Genomic DNA, 21,317 nt, shown 5'->3' with positions numbered 1-21,317 from the left:
ATAAATCTGTAAGTGAAGGTTTGCTTTGAAAATTAACGTCTCTTATTGAATCAAATGAAGCATGGACTCAAGGAGGGAGGAAGGAAAAGGTCAGCAGACTGAGAACATTTAATGAATATTGAATCCACCGCCGCCACACTCTCTGTTCCACACACACACAGACACACAGGCAACACAGCAGATGTTTCAATCAGAAGAAATTCCCCCATACCCCATAAGTATGTCTGCAATGATATATACATAAAAGCAATAATAACATTAACAAGAAATATACTTCCATGATTCTCCACTGGGATTGCATAGGGCAGGTTATGAAAGTGCAGTAGAAAGTGGAATTATTGATTTCCTCAGAGATAATAAACAGAGTAGTTGCTGTTTTTCTGTTGTTTGTACTGTTTTGTACTATTTTCCAGGATTGTGATCTGTTTTAGCTGAGGGCATCTGCAAACAAAATTAGGAAAGGAAATTGTTATGCCTTAGTGTGTTCCAGGCTGTAACTGGACTGGAGAAAGAGAGTTATGAACATGTGTTGATACGGTTACATGTCTTTTACATTTCACCTGGCATGGATCAGTGCATTAATGAAAACACTTTGGTCTCAAAGCTGCTGTAAATAATACTTTTTCATTAACAGTGGCTCTACTGACGACTTGTTTGCGAAAGGGGTAGCTCATAGTGATGAACCCACAGAGAATTATCTTATGACTCTGCAGAGTCCTCTCATCTTGTTTTAGCATCTTTCAGCTTCTTGTTTTGATTTTCCAGCCTGCAGGTTTTTTGTTTTGGTTCATTCTCATCTGCAAAATTGGTGGATATGTTTGGCAGCTTCTTTTGTCTCCATAGTTACAGTATCAACTTCATAACTAAAATGAAACATTACATTTAAGACATGCTTAAGACCTGACAGGTCAAGGATCTTTGAAGTGGTTTCATTTCCTACGCGGATCTTATTTTTGAAATTCAATGAAATTGCCACCATGTCTGTAAATACCATTAATGTGTTCTGTGCCCAGTAAGTATGACAGCCACTAAGCCAAATGCCTCTCCCCACCACAAAGACATTAAAAGGAAGAGACATGACTACAAACAGGCCATACTTTGACATTTAAATAGCTCAATGCAACATGAGGCAAGGCTGACCTTGTAGACATCCATATCCATTTCACAAATGTTTCGCTTATTTACTCTGACTCTGAATCTTACTATGACTTTTACTAAAAGATCTGCTGTGCTTAAATCTCCTTCCACTATTATGATTACCTAAACTTAACCTCTAACAAAAGCTTACATGATAATAGTCCTATAATCCATCTATGAGAAACATAATTGTTACATTATCTGTGTCCACAACAACTAAAATGGATTTCAGTGTTTGAGATCCATGATACAGAGGCAAACTCAACCACGGATCAGGGATAAAGATTATGGACCACAAAATGGCATCGTAATTTAAAAAATACAATTATACCCAGCCAAGTGAAACCTTACACTTACGCTATTGAAATTATAATTACAATTATAAATTGTGGTTGCTATGTTGTTGTTGTCATCACTACTGGATTGCATTTTGGGATATTCATGGTGGCCCAGTCTACAGTGTTTGCATGCTATAATATTTCCGTGTAAATAGTGCTTCACTTCTGTTGGTTACATAATAAGATTCTGGACATACTAAAAAATCTCATACACTGTTTTGATGTATTAAATAGGATGTTAGTACAGAATTTTAGGGGGAAAAAAATGTAAAAATCAACCGGATAACTTAACAGTCACCAATACCGTATTATATTCGTACTCCCTTAACATTTTTGAGCCCTCTTTTTATTTCAAGCGGTTGGCAAATTAATTTTCAATCCTTGTCATTGTAGGTGGTGACCAAAACTCATGCTGAGACCCAGACTTAGACCAAAGCCCCTTCAAATCCACACGTCCATCTAAAATGGCAGTAGCCATCAGGGACCTTTGCAATGATTTGAATTATTTGACACTTTGAGGATACTGAATCCAAAAGTGAAGGGCTTCACCTTTTACTCCTGGCACCAAATATCATTTTCAAGAATTGATTTCTTTTTCACTTCACAACAAGCTTTAGACAGGGTCAGAACATGTACTTTAAATGCAATGGGGTTTTCAGATGACTCTCTTATTAGGCTGGCACTCTTCCATCAATGACACCCTGATGTGTCAGCATCAGCACTATGGGAGGCTGCAAAAACCTATATAAGAGGAGTCATCTCATGCACTTCAGCTTAAAGAAAACATTCGCTCAGACAACAACCACAGCTCTTAATGCCAGATCTGTGATCTAGAGAGGGAGTTTAAACATTCCATTTCTAAATCAGTATTGCTGAAGTTGGATGCAGCCCATTCTGCCCTTGATAATCTTCTCACACAAAAAGCAGTAACAGCTATCTTTCACGGCAAGCAAGAACTGTTTGAATCAGCCAACAAAGCAGGCAGACTTCTGGCCCACCTGACAAAGGGCAGTGCTGACTCTAATGTGATTACCTCATTAATAGACGGCAGGGGAGATAAACATTTGAAAACCAAACATATGGTTAACAATGTTATGAGATATTTTTGCCAAAATCTCTACTCTTCAGAATGTCTTCTTATCACGGCAGTCAGATTTCTAGATGGCATACATTTGCCAATGCTGTCAGATGGGAGAGAGTATATTCTACGCTCCCTAAAGAGTCAGTCTCTGAGACAAATCTCTACCATGTGGCAGAGCACTGTGCTCCAGTGGGTTCTGCCTTGAATTCTAAGAAAATGGCTGAACAGGTGGTAGAGCCATTCACCAGAATGTACGCTAAGTCATTTGAACATGGCACTCTATCTCAGGCACTTAATCTGTCTGATATTTTACCTATGCTAAAGAAGGATAAACCCTTAGCCTGCTGTTCATCCTATAGATTAGATTAGATTACAAATTGCTATCAAAATTCTTTGCTAGGAGATTGGATGCATCTGCTCTGGTCTTCCTGCCTGATCAAACCTGATCAAGTACGATTCAGCAGGAACAGGTTTTCACACATGAATGTTCAGCACCCTCTCAGACCCACAATAAGGCCTTTCTGTTTTTGCATTACTGTTTTGACTTATAAAGTTGTCATTTTTTACATTATCGTGAAGTTCTACATATATCCCAGAATCAGCAAGACCTCAGCCTGTTGCATGTCACTCAATAAAGATTGCTAATAGTGCTAATGCTAATAATAATATAAAAGGAGTTGATTTCTTACTTATTTTATTCAAAACAGTACTGCAAACCATAATATCAAACAAAACCTCAACATAGGAAATTACACACATTTCATTGTATTGTACGTGAAGTAATTTTGGTTTCTTCTGTTTATGGGTTTTTAGAGCAGTGTCAATGGGCAAATTTTTCTGCCAATGTATATCCCTAAACATGATATGCTTCATGGCAGTTCCTGTCCACAATCACTCACAGGGTCACCTGGAATTCTTTGCATCAGAATGGGGTATGAGCTGAGTTATGGTGAGCCTGGTGAGGTCTGTAACTGTTCATTGGAAGATGAGGGAGATGTCTGTCCTGATTCCACACTGTGGTCTCTGCTGGGATGGTGTAGGTTTGTTGTATGTTCTGGGACAGTGGGCAAAGAGAGTCCTCTTCCCCTTTCCTCTTGGGCCTCTCTCTGAAAGTGGTGAGCTGTGGTGGAGGTCCTGGTGAGGACGTCGGTGCAGGAGGGGATATTTGTGTTGGTCAGGCGGAGACAACTTCCTATTCTCCTCCTTCTCCTCTTCCTTCCACTCTGTTGGTGGCCCACCTCGTCAGTATCCACAACATAACATTGAGAAATTATGATGCTCTGAAGACAACATAATATTTGGGAACATGTACAATTCTGTGGGTCTCAGAAGTTTGTGTTACAATATACACACTCCAGTCCAGAAAGGATCCTCTGTGGTTTCTTCAGAGATTTGGACTAGGGCCTGAATTCATTAAGTGGTTGAGGCTGTTCCATAGCGCCCCGATGGGGAGTTCTGGTCAACAATTGTGCCTTGCAGGCTTTTCATATGGGACGACACACAAGACAAGGCTGTCCCTTGTCCTCTCTATTATTTGGCAATCAAACCACCCACAGAGGCCATCAGTTGCGCAATCTTTGCATATTTCCATTGTGAGTCTTGGCAAAATTGTTCATACATTGACATTCTATGCAGATGATGTCATTCTTCCTGACTAAGCCTGAAAGGAAAATGGCCCTTGTCCAAAATTATTAGTGATCTGATCAAGGCTGACAAATTTGACTTAATTTGACTAATTAAGTACAGGATCCTTCACAGACTGCAGTGCACAACCCAGTCCTTTAATACTTTCTATTGTGATTTTCCCCCTTTGTCAAGTGCAAGAAAGAGGTAGGATCTCACAAACAATGCATTTAACACTGCCATCTGATATTTAATTTGCAAGAAAAAGTCTTACAGGAACTTTATCTTTGAAAAGGAGTGAATCCTGGTTTCTTTCTGCTATGTGTGGTTTGCAGTATGGCAGATAATATTGTGTTTAAAAAAAGAAGCAACAAATCCCTAGACAAAAAGTATGATGGGCTTCAGGGTTTCAAACGTGATTAGTGAGTTAAGAGTGAGTAACATAAACACTGCTGAAAAATAGGATTTTGTACCTAGACCTTTAGGACAAATAAAAAAATGAGAAGTATGGTTGTAGATGTGTCTGCTTGCTGGTGTGACTGATTCTCTTCTATTCCAGTGTAGCTGAGTGCAAGGTAGAAGAACAAGTTATTTGCAGTATATTTGTGCATATTACCCATAAAAATGTAGTGCCTTTCCATGCCAGGAAATTTTAAAATAGAAATCTTATTGTCTATAAAGACTGACAAGGAGTCAGGGGCACCACTCTTGAAAGAACAAAAGTATTTGGAGTACTAGTTAAAAACATCATTCACTGTCCAGTTTAACTGAAATAACATCCCATAATAATGATCCTATTTATAAAAGCACATTACTTGACTGTTTAATAGTAATGTTTTAGGTGCTGAACATTAATATCAGGTATACAAATTATTTCATCGCTAGTAGATTATCATCCACACCATATTATGCTTGTATGTTTATTTATTTTAATTAGCCATCCAGGTTCTATATCACGAAAACTGCATTCCCCACTGAAGACAGACTGACTGATGTGTTCATAACTGATCATGTTGTAATGCTCAAAATTAGGACAAGCAAGTCTGCACATTGTGGAAATAATGGAAAAACTCATTGCTGCAGATGCGTAAAAATAGAAGATCTTTTATTTTTAAACTGCCCTCTAAAATTAATACAGACACTTCAGTCATGGGATCTTCATTGTGCATTTTTTACTTACATTTTGTAATGTTAGGGAGTCAGGCTATATTCAGACTGACGGAGTCAGTAAGAGAATCAGAAGCTGATAAATGAAACAGTAACAAATGTGTGAAAATTGACAATAAAAATGCACAAATACTGTGGTCCAAAATATAAAATCTTATAGGTACATAGAATCTATATGATAGGGAAATATTATTTCAAATCAGCTGCAGCTCCCTCTTAGAAGGACTCTGGGCCTGCTGAGCTGTGCTGATGAGGCAGGACAGTTTGTCCAACAACAGGTTTGACATGTTGCTGGGCAGAGAGGCGGCTAAGCTCAGTCCAGTACATGTGGCTCATTGTACAGAGACTAGTTGCTGCAACCAAGATGGGGTTTTTTTTCTCTCTCTCTCTCCTTTTTGGTGAGATTTCTGGGATTTATCTTCATCTTTTTCAAAGGTGCAGGTTGAGCTGCTACAGAGAGAGGCAGATGAAAGAGGTGGGGGGGGGGGACAGACACTGACTTTAAAATTATACAACCAGTCAGCATGTGCAGTGTGCATATAATGCTCAAGCTTTGGTTAAACACAACAATATAGAGTTGAATTATCTTCATTCCATGATGAAAAGTACATTTACACACAAGTACTGAAGTACAGTTTTGAAGGTAATTCATCCATTTTATACTTTTACTTCATTACATTCCAAAGGGAAACATCTAATCTCTATAACCTCTAATATATATCTAATATTTTATATTTATATGGCAGCATATAATAAGCTTATACAATACAAAGCAGCACAGAACCTTTCCTGCCACAATCATCTCAAGACCTCTTATATTTATCTTCAGAGGGAGCCTGATTGTTTGGGAACCACTGGTCTGAATTACCAAACATTGAGGTACCAGTATAAACAATATAATAGTTGACTATACAGATATAATGAAATATCAGTCACAGAGGCCATCCTCCAGCAGAAAAAGCATTTGACTGTGTACTTCTTCCACTTCTGCATTCATTGAAATTACTGATTCTTTTGTATACAATGTCCATCTCTGCTCTTTAAAAAAGACTATTAAACTCAGAAGTCAAGGGCCTCGTCTTCTATGTGCAAATGACAATTAAAAGTGAAAAATAAATAAATAAAATACATGGCAAGGGAAATCTATTTTCTTCTTTTCCTTTATTAGCAAAAAAGTTGTTATATCTGCAGACATTATATTTGCATCTAATTTTTTAAAGTATTTTTGCTCTGAGCGACTGCAACCTGTGAACAGCATGAACTGAAACTACTCCCAGCACTGTTGAAAGTACCATGAAATAGCTGTTAGAAGATTTTGAAACGCTTTTATTAGCGAGGAGCTAATTCGAGCCAAGCTTGACTCTAAGTTGATGTGATGTCTGCTCCTGTTGTTCCCTGCAGTTAAAGCACAAGTAATAAGATGATCGAAGCCCGTTCATTGCAATCATTTGGTCTTAATGACTGTGTTTGTTCATGGTCAGTGATTGAATATATCCTTTATTTCATTACAACTCTCCCTAACACCCACAGGACAACACAACCTGCTGTTAAAACACCTGCTATCTCAACCTCTTTGCTTCTTCATTCCTTTTTCCATCTTGTTTTCTTTCCTGTTCACTTGCCTGCTTTCTTTCACCTGTCTTTGCTCGGCGTCTCAGCGCTCTAATACCTTATATAAATGGTCTTTTTCAAAACAATCCTTCATGCAGAAAAACAAATCAGCAATGTTTTCATATCATTAATATTATTAATAAACTTTAGTGAATTTTCAATTATCCCAAACTACGGGGGAGAAGTCTGAGCTCTGAAGCTCCATAAACATCCATCTGAATTGTCGCTCCAGTTATGTGAAATGTGGCACATTAAAAAATGACAAACTCCAGTGTAACTTACACGTCGTACGTTCAGTGCAGCCACATGCTGTATGCAGTAAACTGCAAGCTAATGTTGGCTAACTCTCTAACCTCTATGGGAAATTCCACTAGTAAGCTAACAGGCTAGCGGCCAAGAAAGCAGCCCGACGAAAGTCGGAACAAGCACTTGAATTCGGCCTTGTAAATCTAATATAGTAAGTGAATGTTCAGAAGCTGGGTAGCATATATCCCGCCTGAAATTCCCTCACTAACAGCTTTTGCTGGACTTCTCAGGAAAATTAAGTCAAAATGTACATAGCTTTCTGAAACGTCTCTGTTCATACAACGGTAAGCGCCTTGCATTGTGGGACACAGTAGGTGAAGTAGACAGCAATGTTTTCCAGAAACAAGTCAATTAGATCTTTTGCTAAAGGGGGGGTTTACTTAATCATAACTCAATAGCTGAAAGGAAGCACAACACATCTTCATGTCTGGGGTTTTGTGTGAATGCGATGAATTCCACGTATTCATCATCATTCATCATCTGGTGATGTAGATCACTGATGCATATTAAAATGATAAGAAAGTGTCTCTCATTAATGGCAGGGTTCAACTGATTTAGTCACACTGTAAAACACATAAATGCAAAACCAGAAGAAGAAAAGAAAAACATCCACAGAAGCAAGTAAATTAATTTCTCATGTGTCATTTATTCATTAGGTCACCCACCAACATTCATTCATTGCGCGTGAGATGCGGTTTAAGCATATGCATGCGAGCAGGGACGCTGAGACCGATGTGCCAGATAAAAACTGTTTCCTGACAAAATCTCAGAGCCTTTGGTCAGTGCTGACCTTTTTAAATTTGAGCCAGCCTGCTGTCCTGATGGGCAGACGCATCCATTAAATGTGGCCCTATCAAAAGCGGATCTCAGACAGACTTTTTTTGCTCATTAAAGCAAGAGCCTGTTACGGCGTGTGGAGGTGCAGTAAATAGAGATGCGACACAGCAGAGGGATGAGGGGGGAAGAGAGGAGAGTTACAGGAGCTTTTGTTGAGAGTGTCGTACTGTAAGTGGTCCACTTTATGGTGCCGCATCATATGCAAATGAGCACCACCTGTGATATCTGATCAAAGTGCAGCTACTTCTTCAGTAGTCAGGGTTGGATTTAATAGACAAGTTACACTTTAAATTAATTTGGTAGACAGTTTGTAGGAGTCTAAAAAAGGTTACCGGAACATATATTTAAAATGCTTAAAGTCAGGTGTTAGAATTAGAATTATTATTACACATTATGTTAATAAGAAACAGTGGTAGAAAAAATAACTCAGTTCTATTTTCTTTTACTTAGGCAAAATTAGGAATACCAACGTGTAGGAACATTAAAAGATATAATAAAAATGCATTCAAGTTTAATACCAAAGTAAAAGTACAAATTAGCATCAAAATAGACTTAGAATAGAAAAGTACTCATTATGCAGAATGGCCCATTTCAGAGAAATTTGGAAAATGCCTACTTTATTATTGGTGTATATTCTTGGTGTGCAGTGTGTGCAGAACTACTAATTACTAATTCTGAATATGTGAAGTAAGTTATTAAATAAATGTAGTGGAGCATAAAGCAATATATTTGCCTCTGAGTTGTTGTGGAGCAGAAATATAGAGTAGTAGTAAAATGGAAATACTCAAGTGAAGTGCAAGCACCTCAAAAGAAGTACTTTACAGGACTAAATTCACTCAGTTACCTTCCACCACTGCTATTCGCTGACACTGCCTGTCTTCTAGTCTCACATGTTGAATTTTATTATCAATATTTCACATTAGGATTAAACCTAAGAACCTACCTAAGAACTTTTCTGTAATTTCTTTTCAGAGCACTATTCTAATATCACCATTCACTGAGGCCTCTTAACCATTTATTTTATTTCTATTTGTTCCCTTTAATTTGCTAATTTAATTCTACAAGCTTTTCTTTTTCAACAATCAAGTCACACTAGATGACTAAAATGTCAAAGTGATGCTAATGTATCAAGTAGTGTTTTGGGTTTTTTTCCTCATCTGATGTAGTTTCATGAATGAATGCTCACCTCAGAGTTTGTAGTATAACCTCCTGTAGCAGCCAGACTCCTTCATCCTGTCTCAGTCTGGTAAAAATCATGTCCTGTCTGCTACAAGGACAGGCCAGTTGATAGACACTGTGTCTCCACAAGCCTGGAAACCTGGGAGACTCTGAGCACATTTATCTTGGTCAGGACAGAGCGTCTCTCTCAGTGTCTGAGGAGAGGCAGTTACAGTGATACAGATGTGTTCAATATTCTCTGACTGGGAAAAGTGTCCCCTAACATATAATTGTCAGGCCCTGCAATGGCTGCTATCTGTCTTTATTGGAGTTTTAGTGTAAAAGACAATAATAGTAACCAGTAGCTAACTTGTCTTAAGTCTCCCATCCTCAAAGTTTGTCTTTGATTCAGTCAACAGCAATTTCTGTCGCAGCAAATAACTGCCACCAGAAAAATTAAATATATATAATTGCAAAACTAAGCACTGCATTTATGAAATATAACGTCCCTGAATATTTATATAGTTGGTCTGCTGTCTCTCTGAAATTCATAATATCCTAATTTAAATCCGTTCATTTTCAGATGGATAAATTGACTACTGCCTTGGAGCGATTGCTGGCTTTCAAACAATGTCATTAGCGGTCAAATCATTTTCTAAATAACAGCTCTAATTGGATTCTTATTGTTGGTTAAATAATTATGAATTTTTTCAGTTTTTTGGTTTCTGTTGGCAATTTGTTTTGGTCTTTTGTTGAGAAAGTTACTGCATGGCACTCACCACTTTCACTATGTTTAATTTAGCTTTAGTTGAATGTGATTTATTGACATTATAGTTCTAAAACAATATTGTCAAGGTGAGGGAGTACAATATAACGTCTTTCTGTCTGACTGTCCGTCTCACCTTCCCCTCTCTTCGTCCCACTTTAATATAGTTTAACTGAATTCATTTCAATTATTGAGGTGTATTCACATGGATGCTTTATAAACAACTTATCAAAGAGACCAGTTCAGTAGATCAATAATGAAAAGCTTGTCCTCATTCTGTCTCTTACTCAATTCAATTAGCTTGACTGGTATGCATATGTGATAAGCAATATCAATCGCTAATTTATAAAGTGTGTGTGTGTGTGTGTGTGTGTGTGTGTGTGTAACTCTTTTAAATTTTTTTGTTCAAGTACTGGGGAGTTTTTTCATGTGTCACATATTACAAATGTTCAGACATCCTTACAGCAGCTGGATGGATGGTGCAACCAATACCTGTGTGGGCCTATCACCACCGTAGGGATCATACATACAAAGTCTGATGGGGCTGGAGACATTACAGTGCTCTGTGATCCGTGACCTTTGTTTTCAATGTCATGTGTCGTTTGAAATATGATGTTTTTTTTAACATTATTTGAGCACAAATTAAACAATAATAGAGAAAACAAAACAATAATGCAGACAAGCAGCTAAAATGTAAATTTGATGCACTATTACATGCCAGGTCTCGTTCAAATTAAAAATAGATGTATGTAAAATAAAAAAGTATAGGAATCATCTGACAAATGAATACAACATAAAATACTGCGTTGTGGATTTACAACGAATTACCCCTTTCTCCCACGTGCCGAGGAAAACTCCAGGAAATCCCTTCTCCCTCCTTCATCCCATCACACTGAGGTGTTCCTCAGGATGTGAGCAGCAGCCACCATGTCAAACGCGTGGACGCTTTCTATTTGCTCAGAGTTTTGCAGCCTTCGTTGCCAGGTGACCGCACAGAGCGGCATTCCAGGAATTGTAGTTCAAAAAAAGTCGCATCCGCTTTACTAATTACACACGGGCTGAGACAAGAAACCACATATCCCATGATGCATGTCTCAAGGAAGTGCCCTCCCATTTTGAGCACATGACTTGTGCTCCAGTGAGCCACAACAACAGAAGCGTTTGTGTTGTACAGCTAATGTCTTTGCCTTATCAGCTCATATTTTAGGGGCGCCCTTTTTCTGTCGTTGGTTGTGTCTGGTTTCTTTTAAAATGAAGCTGCAGTGTTTTGTCGTTGCTCTGTGCTTCGGTGTGAGTGTAATGGCGGGTAAATACTCTCGTGAAGTGAACGAACTTAAGCCGAGCGACAGTGATGGACAGACGGTGGAGTTCAGGATAGCTAAGCTGAACCAGGTGTGGGAGAAGGCTAAAAGGGTACGTAACTCATATAAGACAAAAACTGAGACATATACAGTCAAAGTGAAGCTTAGCAAACAGCTTACAGTAGCAGCACGACCACACTGACTCAATGAATGTTAGCTGTTGGTCAGTGAAGTGCGCTTCTACTACCACTATTACTACTACTATTACTACTACTTCTACTACCACTATTACTACTACTTCTGCTACTACTATTACTACTACTTCTGCTACTACTATTACTACTACTTCTGCTACTACTACTACTATTACTACTACTTCTACTACTACTATTGCTACTACTGCTACTACTACTGATATGGCTACTGCTACTACTGATACTACTACTACTACGGCTACTGCTACTACTACTACTACTACTGCTACTACTGATACTGCTACTACTACTACTACTACTAAAACGGCTACTGATACTGCTACTACTACTACTACTACTACGGCTACTGCAGTTTTGTCAGTACTGTCTAGTCTGAATATACAGTAGCCGAATGGAAGATACAGTCTTAATATGCAACCTTAGTGAGATGAGCAGGAGATGATGCAATCCTATCCACAAAGGCAGGTGTTCAAGGGGACGAGCACAGTTTGGTTTATATGGACGTGTCGAATTTATAATCAATAAGGAGGGGAATTAAGCTTAGGACTGCAGGGTTGTGTCTGTCTGTGTGTACATGAGGGATCAAAATGAGTATAATCAGTCCTATGCAAGCATTTTACTTTTATTGCACCTGTCCTCTACTCAAAGCACTTCTACATAACATCCTCATTCACCCATCATTCATACAGGAGGAATCTAAGTTGGAGGAAACTATTCTTTCATACACTATCACACTAACCCAAGGACTCTTTGACATGTGGAGTTGGAGGAGCCGGGGACTGAACCACTCCTCTACCTCTGGGCCACAGCTGCCCCATGTTAACTAATGTTAATCATAAAATCACTAATGTTAATCATAAAAAATGACTAACGTTGGTTGGCTGGTTGCTCAGTCCGACCAGGTTATCATTTTGAGAACACACACACACACATACACACACAGTGTGTACTTCAAAGTCCCTTAAAATTAATCAAGTCACACAACTCCTCTCCTCTTTAGTTCTGTCCGTGGTGACCAGCCCTGTATTTAGATCAGTGTACTATGCACTATGATCTTGAAAGTCTGCCATCTTGGTCAAATGGGGATCAGAATTGGGCTTAAACTGTGTAGTACGCTTCCAGCTCCACCTAAATAAAAGTTTCTCTAAGGGCTCTGTTTTCATGAATTTGCCAGTGTGCTTGCTGTCTTCCACTGATTCAGTCCCCTTTGGCCACTTGCTTTCCCTTACTCCTTACCCTTCTCTGTCTTGAAGCTTTCCCCCTTCTTCTCTCCAGCAAGTGTTATCTTGTCTTGTTTTGGGTTTGATAGATGCAGTTGTCCCCAGTGCGGCAGGCTGAGCTGCACAGTGACCTGAAGATCCAGGAGAAAGATGAGCTGCAGTGGAAGAAGATGAAGGTGGAGGGGCTGGATGAAAGTGGAGAGAAAGAGGCCCAGCTCCGACGTAACTTTAATGGTGAGATAGTCTCTGCCCTGCCAGCGCTAGTGGTGCTGTCAGGGACAGGTTGAACCATTTCTTTACTTGGTCCTGAATGCACTGTAGAGTCACTCTGCCCTAAATATTCACTCAGTGATCTTGGCAGTGCCACTCCCTGCTGAATTTTTTATGATTTTGACAATTTGCTTTTATTCATCAGTGATTCCAGGAGGTTTACATGAATATGACTAAGTTACATAGTTGAATGAAAAAAAAAAAAAAAAAAAAAAAAATATATATATATATATATATATATATATATATTATCATGTGGGAAAATAGCACCTTCCTGACAGATTAAAGGTCAGGACAGTGTGGATTCTCTTAAGTGTGAAACTTCATTAGCGTTGCCATTTAAAATCAGTGGTTTAAATGGGTCAGATTGGGACAGCAGGCTGAGGTGAGTTTAGCTTAGAGTTCAGTATGTGAGTCTTAGAGTTGTGTTTTTGGAGAAAGACTGGAATATGTTGCACATGTTGCCAGTTGTCAATTCATGATTCCTTATCAACTCCTAATTTTAATACTTAATATATAATGTTTTTAAGAACGGTTAAATAAATAATTAAACAATAAATAGAAGGTTTCAAAAATCCCAAGTACACTCAGTAGTTCTTTACGCTTCGATGTATATCCTTTTTAAAAAGAATTACACTACAGAGGACTGTGAAAGGGCCTGTTAGTGAACAGGCCATGTATTTTTTAGTGGTGAAAAAGAAACTGCATAACAGCTCACTGAGTTGCAGTATGATTTGCTGTTTGCTTAAGTCAAACCTAAGAAATAACAGAAATTTTTCTGTATCATATTGAATTATTGAAATAGCAACGTATACTTTGGCCTCAGGTTTAATCACATTGTTTTGCACTGAATTACATTGTGTTGAATCAAATCTTGTTGAATCGTGTCACTACATCACTATAGGGATGAATCACATGGTATTACATTGATAGTAACTCTACATGCATCTGGAATGTGTGAGATTGGCAGTGTATCCAGATGTGTATCACATCGGCCTCAGTGTTGAGAAAGATGCACATCTGCATGTTGCGTTCTTGATAGTAAATCACATGCACCAATTGTATTTAGTATTCAGTGCTGGACTGTGAAGAATGTATTAACAATTCAGACACAATTTGTTATAAGATGCTAAAAGGAAACGACTGGATTATTTTGACAGTCAAAATCAAGGGCTGCGCCTCAGTACCTGCAGGATATGACCCAGCCAGCCATACGCAGCAGTCTGTTTAGCACCCCGCCACTAGCGCTCAGTGGAAACTTGTGTCCCTGTGGTAGCTCGGGCAGCAGTCCACCTCGGTCTGGATTCCTCACTCCCCGGTGGTGGAGTGACCTTCCAGCTCCAAGCAGAGCAGCAGTGTCACTCTCTGCGCCTTTGTAGGCTAAATATAATTCTTCAAGGAGGACCTCAAGTCACCCTTTCCCCACTGAATCATGTTCTTCTACTTGAATCATTCTAATTGGGCTAAAAAAAAACATGTCTCTCTCCTTGTTTTTCTTTTCATAGCCCCTTACCATGACACTCTCAGTTTGATATGCCTAGAGACAATCCCTACACCTTGCTTGTTGTTGATTTGGGATTGTAATCTTATTTTACTGTTTGCGCTCATTGCTGACGACGATGGACTAAAGCCTCAGCTGAACCCATAAAGTGTGAAGTATACAAGCCCAACAGTACTGCAGAGACCATCTACGAGTTCTTGCATCCTGTTTATGAGGGTTTTAAACTAGCCCTCTGTATGTGGACTAATGAAGTATCAGTAGTTAATAAGTGACACTGATGGGTTAGGTGGGTTGACATAGAGCTGAACCAGCTGCAATAACAGGCTACCAGAGCAGAATAATGAGAGCAGAGTCTCTACAGGGCTAAGTCCAACAAAGCTGGTATTTCTGTAACTAATTAGCGTAAAATTGTCACACAACTGGTCAAACATCATCACTTATCTGTCCTGTAAAACAAGGCTACCTGTCGTGATTTTGGGTTTAAGAATAAATATATTTAATCTTTGGTCTAATCTTGTTTTCCTCATACATGCAGGCCTCCTGCTAAGTTTTGGGTTGAGTGTGGTGTTCTGTTGAGTGACTGAGTGAGTGAGTGGATGGGAGGGTAAATGAGTGTTTTCCTCCTCTCTCACTCGTCTTTAAAAGGTTTTCAGGTTAAGAGCGGCACGACAAAAAGCGCATGGATATCACCTACTGTGTGCTACTTATGTCAAGAAGAAAGTGACGTTAGTTTGTTTTGATAAGCTCTTGTCAGATATCCTGACTCTGAACCTTGTCTGTTGCCCCACTCAGCTTATTTTCAGCAGTCGAGTCATTAGAGATGCTTCTGCCTTCGCTGTTCTTTTTAAAATGTGTGGTAACTAAGGAAATAATGAGTTGCTGTTAAGAGTTGTGAGACGCTGGGTAATTTTTGATGTGAAATGTAATAGAGTCTTGTTTAAGTGATGAATATATATGTGTCTCATTCACTTAAGATTCTCTTATGTATCAAACAGCTTCCTCTCATGACAGCCTCGGTTATTTCTCCTTACAGGCTTGTGTCAGGATCGTTTATCGCAGCATTAGCAAAAAGTCTGTGTTATGTTTCACAGTGATCCTGGCCAAGTTTGGGATGGATGGGAAAAGAGACACTCGACCACTGGAGAGTAACCACCTGAAGGACCACGAAACCAAAGAGGGAGACATGTTTGATGATCCCAGGCTGGACAAACTCTGGAACAAGGTGAGCATGTGTGCCAAGGAAAGAGGAAGAAATAAATGCTGAAATATACAGTGTTTTGGAAATGGTACCTTGAGTTTATGCCCTCCTTTTTTTGTAATGTCACAGTTGAACTTTTATGGCTCCCTGTTGCTGCTGGTGGAAACTCTTCCACGGCTGTTAGATAAAATAAGGACATGAACCTTAAAACAGCTAAAATAAAATTGTCACCCAATTTCACATAAAAGGAGACCAGGTGCACCAAATGTTTTACTAGGTTACAAGTGTTTGAGGTTACAGTTCCAAGGTAACCCAGCAGCACCAACAGTCTTTGAACGCAGCTTTTAAATTTGTCACAGTAACTGCACTCTTGTTCAGCTCATAATAATAACTTTTAAAGCTCTTATTTTCAAAATCTTGAGTTTGTCATAGGGCATATGTAGCTAGTTTGAAAAACAAGAAGAGAGAAAAGTTTTACTCCAGGACTTTCCAAATGAAAGTCTAAAGTTGTGAAAGCACCAGGGCAGAAATATCCTACTGTGACACTGTTTTCGTAAGCACAAATTTATACCAGTTTTGTTTGAAAAAAAGCAATGAAAATGAGAGATCCCTGCCCATTGGATGTTATATTTATGTCTGTTAGAGTGGGGTTCAGCACAGTGTATATGTAAACATTATAAACGATAAATCTGGGTGATATATTTCTAGTTTGCTAAGAAAGTTTGCCACCTTCCATATTCTATATACTCTGTGTATAAGTGGTGGTGGCTATGGTCTGCTTGTGCTTTGTCAGACCATTTAGTTTATAGATTTTTAAATGTGTATGTTTTAGACATTTCCCTATTTGATGCCAGCTAAACCTTCTCAAACATTATCTGTGCTTTTCAGACTGACTCTGTCTTTCTGTCTCCAACGGCTGTTCTTCCTCCAGGCAAAGAGTTCAGGGAAGTTCTCCAGCGAGGAGCTGCTGAACCTGAAGAGGGAGTTCCAGCATCACAAGGACAAGATCCACGAATACAACATCCTCATGGATACCGTCAGCAGGACCGAGGGTGAGCTGTGTTAATCACCTGCTTTGTTCTGCTGCCGAGCAGAGGTGTGACGACACCTCTGCTTAGGTTTCCTGGTATTGTGAAGCCACGTTTGTGAGCCCCTAAGCAGATGTCCTCATCTGTACTCCTCACCTCTATGTTTTTGTGTGAATGCACAGTTATGGGTCTGATCCCGGGTTTGCTGCTAATCCAAAAGCAGAATAACACCCAAGAGGTACATATTCAAATAAAATAAGTGTACATTGATATTTTCTGGCTGTCAGGGTAGCGTTTTACCTTTTTTTTTTGGGCTGTCACCAGTATGCTGTTGCTCAGGCCAGTCAAAAAATCAGCACCAAGTCTGAAGTGCTGTCTGTTTGTTCAGTCTTGTGGTCATGTACGTAGGTGGCGGGGTATCAGACTGCACATGTTGCCACCCACTGCTCTCTGCTCTATCAGTGCTTGTCACATCACATCAAGCTGTGGGCTTTAAGCTGAGCTGACATGCACAGCTGAGCCGTCTTTCAGATAGACGCAGGGAGGACATGCACGTCTCCTTCAGACACGGCAGACACTTTGCAGCTGTTTTGTGATAGAAGTTTTCTGTTGGCTCTCCACAGCGCTACATTTCTGACGGACAAGCCGGGGGTGCTTTTCTGCTTGTCTGATGCGTTTAAATATTGAGCCAATCACATGTTGCCTTGAGGGGAGCCTCCGTACACCTCCACAACATCACCACCTCCTTCTGCACACTCTTTCGCTGCCTGTCTAGGTTCCCCTTTCTTCATTTTGTCTCAGTTTTGCCTGTTTTGCTCAGACCGAAATGTCAGCTGTTATCATTGAGTCAGTGTAGTGCTGTCTGTTTGGCCTTTGTCCGCTTTTTACCTCCTCTGCTTTTTGTAGGGTGAGACAGGCAGGTATTAAGCAGCACGATCAGGCTAAAAAATAAATGTGATGAATGAAGAAAATTTCAGCTCTGTGAAGTGTCATAACATTAACAAGTTATTTAATGGGCACTGCTAAACTCTCCTTATTAAATTGTGCCCTTTATTACTTCAGTTTTTAGTCTTCTTTTTGCTTTTCTTTTTTCCTTTGTTCTCTGTATTCCTCATTGTTTCTTGTTTCATCCCTCCTTCTTTTCCTCTATTCTCCTCTGCCCTTGCGCCCATGTAAACCACCCACCAACCCCGTAGGCTCTTGCCTCCTAACCTGCCACGTTACCACCTCCCTACCTCATCTCTCTCCGTCTGTTCTCCTCTACAGAAATACATAAGAATGTGATCTCTCCCCTGGAGGGCGACGCCAAAGAGCACGTGCTGCACCAGAAGCACACGGACCTGAAGCAGAAAATGAGGGACCTCAACCAGGGCTTTGAGCGCCTCCGTAAGCTCAGCCACGAGGGCTTCACCGAAGACAGCGGTGAGAGAGAAAACACACACACACACACACACAGCTTGTCTCTTTCTGCTTCTCAGTTCAGTCTCACTCTGCATTTATCTCATCAGCTTAATCACTGGGATTTGTAATCATAATAACACACTCTGCTGTATCACAGTTGGTGAGCGTTGATATGCTTAAGTGTTTTTGGTATTAGTTCACGACTGAGTATGTCTCTAAAATAGAAAAAGGAGTGTTTGAAAGAGGGTAAAGAAAGAAGCATCCATCCAGTGTAAATCAGCCTGTCCTTGTGCTACTTAACTCTAGGAAAACATTCATTACTCATGATAGAATTTTCTTACACAATAGTTCAGTCTTTTGTTTCTCATATTCTGCTGCTTTTGGTGGAGTGTCTCAGGTGTGCAGGTTTCAGTGGGAGTCTGTTGGGGAGTATAGATGAAAGTGATGTTCCTGCTGCTGATTCATACTGACTCCTTTCTTCCTCTCTCCTAATTCCCCTCCGGCTTGTTTCTCTCTCAACCACTCGTTCTCATCCTCCCCTCACTTCCTGCCTCCTCTTGCACAAAATAGTCTCGAACTCGTCCTCCTTTTCTCCGTCTGGTTTTCTCATACGTGCGTTTTTTTTGTAGCACTTACAGAGCTGTGCAGTGAAGAGATATCTGTGACAGCACCTCAAGCTGTGATGTGGATGCAAGCAGTTTCCTTTACTTTCATATTGTGTGTGTTTATACCAAATGATCAAGCAACTGGGGTAGTTCGCTGTATCTTATAAAACACCTGCTGTGACTGCTCCCCTAGAAAGCCTCCCCCTCCTCAACTATTGTTGAGGCTCCAAACTGTCTCCTTTGCTAGTTAGCTAGTTTGTCTCTTCATCGTTCTCCCTGTTGTTCCTTCCTGTGTAGTGTTTCGGGAGCCCCGCGTGATTGAACTGTGGGAGGCTGCCAAGAGAGCCAACCTCAGCGAAGATGAGCTGGACTCTCTCAAGGTTTTTTGGACACTTCTGCTTTGACCAATTTATTCCTAGATATAATAGCTTTGTTCTGCTCCAGTCTAACTCTTAGAATACAACTCTTGGAACTTTTTAATCAAGTGCTCTTTTGGTTACCGGTGCATAAACTTTTGCAGTGTACTTGGTCGCTAAGTGCTACTTGTGTATGGAAAGCCATAAAGCCTATAGTGCACATTATGATGATCACATTTTAAGCATTACACTTTTTCAATGCATACAAGTATTCCACTCTTCTATCTCTCACTGTGCTCCTTTCACCCTTTGTCCCATGAGAAAAGAATCACAGTGAACAACTCAATTTACTTTTTTTTTTTAAGCTATCTGGTTTCAAGATCAGTCATATCACGGTTAATGTTCAGCTAGAATTTCCTCTGTGACATTTCCTCTCGAGTCACTACTTGAGATGTAGATCAGCTCCCTTGTGCGGCTGTGCATGTAATTGAAGGTGAACTGAACTTGCCGTCCCTCTGTGTTCGCTGCCCTCCTTTCTTTGTTTACTTAGGAGGAGCTGCATCACTTTGAGACCAAAGTGGAGAAGCACAGCCATTACCAGGAGCAGCTGGATCTTTCCCACCAGAAGCTGCGACACGTGGAGTCTTTAGGAGACGAAGAGCACATCAAGAGGAACCAGGAGAAATACAACGCCCTCGCTGAGAAGACCAGAGAGATGGGCTACAAGGTAACGCTACACTCTACCATCAAACGCTTCAAAGCTACCATCCAACAGCTGACTGCTCACCTGCTGTAGAAACTAATTATTAGAATGTTGCTGTAGTGCTGAGAAAACGCAGCAACAAAGAGTAAGCTCACAACCTGATGTTGTTCCTGTCATATCTCATAAGGCGTAATAAACTAAAGGAGCTCCAAAAGGAGTGGCTTTAATCAAGCCTCGTTCAAGGAAAATCATCCTCTTAACCAAATGTGTTTTAAAATCAAGTAGGATAATGTTAAGTATGCAATCTCAAGCACTATTTGTAAATATCAGATCACTATTTCCACTCAGACCAGAGTCTGAGTCATGTTTTTACCATGATAATAACCAAGGCCATAGCTAGTAAACTGCAAAGTTACAATTATTTGTGTGAGTGCCAAGCTGGAGCATTTTTTGTGCAAACTTCTGCCACCACACTAACTGAACTTCAGATCTGCAGGGATTTGTCTTCCAGTTAAATGACCGCATGCATGTCTTTCGTTGTTTGATTTCAGATGAAAAAACATATGCAGGACTTGTCCAACAAGATCTCCCGTGAGGGACTTCAGCACAACGAGCTCTGATAGGCTTGAATCATGGTCATCACATCAGTGAAGGTTGAATGAACTGCAATAATTCCCTCTACAACCACACACAGCGTATGCTACATTCCCGTATTCCCCTTCAACTACTGTAAAAACCAATCAGTGTTTACTACATTTCTAGTGTAATTAATAGTTGTTGATTTTTTGGGAAATTGCTGAATGAATGAATTGTTGCTTGTTTCTATATAATATACATGTGACAGATTTGTTATTTTTGATTATCAGTCACGGTACAGATAAAATAGAAATGGAATAGTTTACATACTAGTCTGGTACTCTGTCACAACATTTAATTGTACAATAATGGAAGGCGAGTGTAGAAGAATTGTCCCACTTGAAATGTGTTAGTACTCCCAGTAAAGCCACATTCGGTGGGTGTAGTTGGTGAGGGATGGACAGCAGCAGTTGAGTCACTCTTATCCAGATGATGCAGTGTAGCTGCTGAGGGATGGTTGAGGTCCTGGAGAACAGCCAGCATGAGTACTTCATTCTGCAGGAATATTGGCACATTGGTGGCCAGACAATTTATCCACGCCTGTCTGTCGTTAGCTGTGCTAGTAATAAATGCTACATCAGATTGGCTCTTATCACTGTAGTAACTCATTCCTTGGTCTGCTAAAATACTGTAATGTTACTGCAGGTGTCTAATCAATGGAACATGGAGAATGCTTTGCAGATTCAGGTAACGAGCAGTGAAACCCAGAGACCTGGAAAATCTAACAGCAGTCTTTAATATTCAATTAGATACAAGTGCCATCAACATACAAACAGTGATATTTTAAAAATATAGATTAATATTCATATTGCCTTGGCATAAATAAAAGCAGCTATTTACAGTCCAGTCCCTGTTGTGA

General features: G+C 39.9%; 1 protein-coding gene across 1 annotated transcript; it reads left to right on the top strand.

The window, feature by feature from the left end:
• The first annotated feature begins 11,197 nt into the window (after nucleotides 1–11,197).
• Nucleotides 11,198–21,286, top strand: lrpap1 (low density lipoprotein receptor-related protein associated protein 1). The gene is made up of 8 exons (XM_070856448.1): nucleotides 11,198–11,437; nucleotides 12,850–12,994; nucleotides 15,623–15,753; nucleotides 16,661–16,781; nucleotides 18,024–18,179; nucleotides 19,061–19,143; nucleotides 19,670–19,846; nucleotides 20,374–21,286. The coding sequence occupies exons 1-8, from the start codon at nucleotides 11,276–11,278 to the stop codon at nucleotides 20,440–20,442; spliced, it is 1,044 nt and encodes a 347-aa protein (XP_070712549.1). The 5' UTR covers nucleotides 11,198–11,275; the 3' UTR covers nucleotides 20,443–21,286.
• The last annotated feature ends 31 nt before the right edge of the window (nucleotides 21,287–21,317 follow it).

The sequence above is a fragment of the Pempheris klunzingeri genome, chromosome 3 (genome assembly GCF_042242105.1).
Source record: "Pempheris klunzingeri isolate RE-2024b chromosome 3, fPemKlu1.hap1, whole genome shotgun sequence".
In the NCBI taxonomy this organism is placed as follows: domain Eukaryota; kingdom Metazoa; phylum Chordata; class Actinopteri; order Acropomatiformes; family Pempheridae; genus Pempheris; species Pempheris klunzingeri.
Note: the sequence above shows the minus strand (reverse complement) of the source record. Positions and strands in the feature narration are given on the sequence as shown.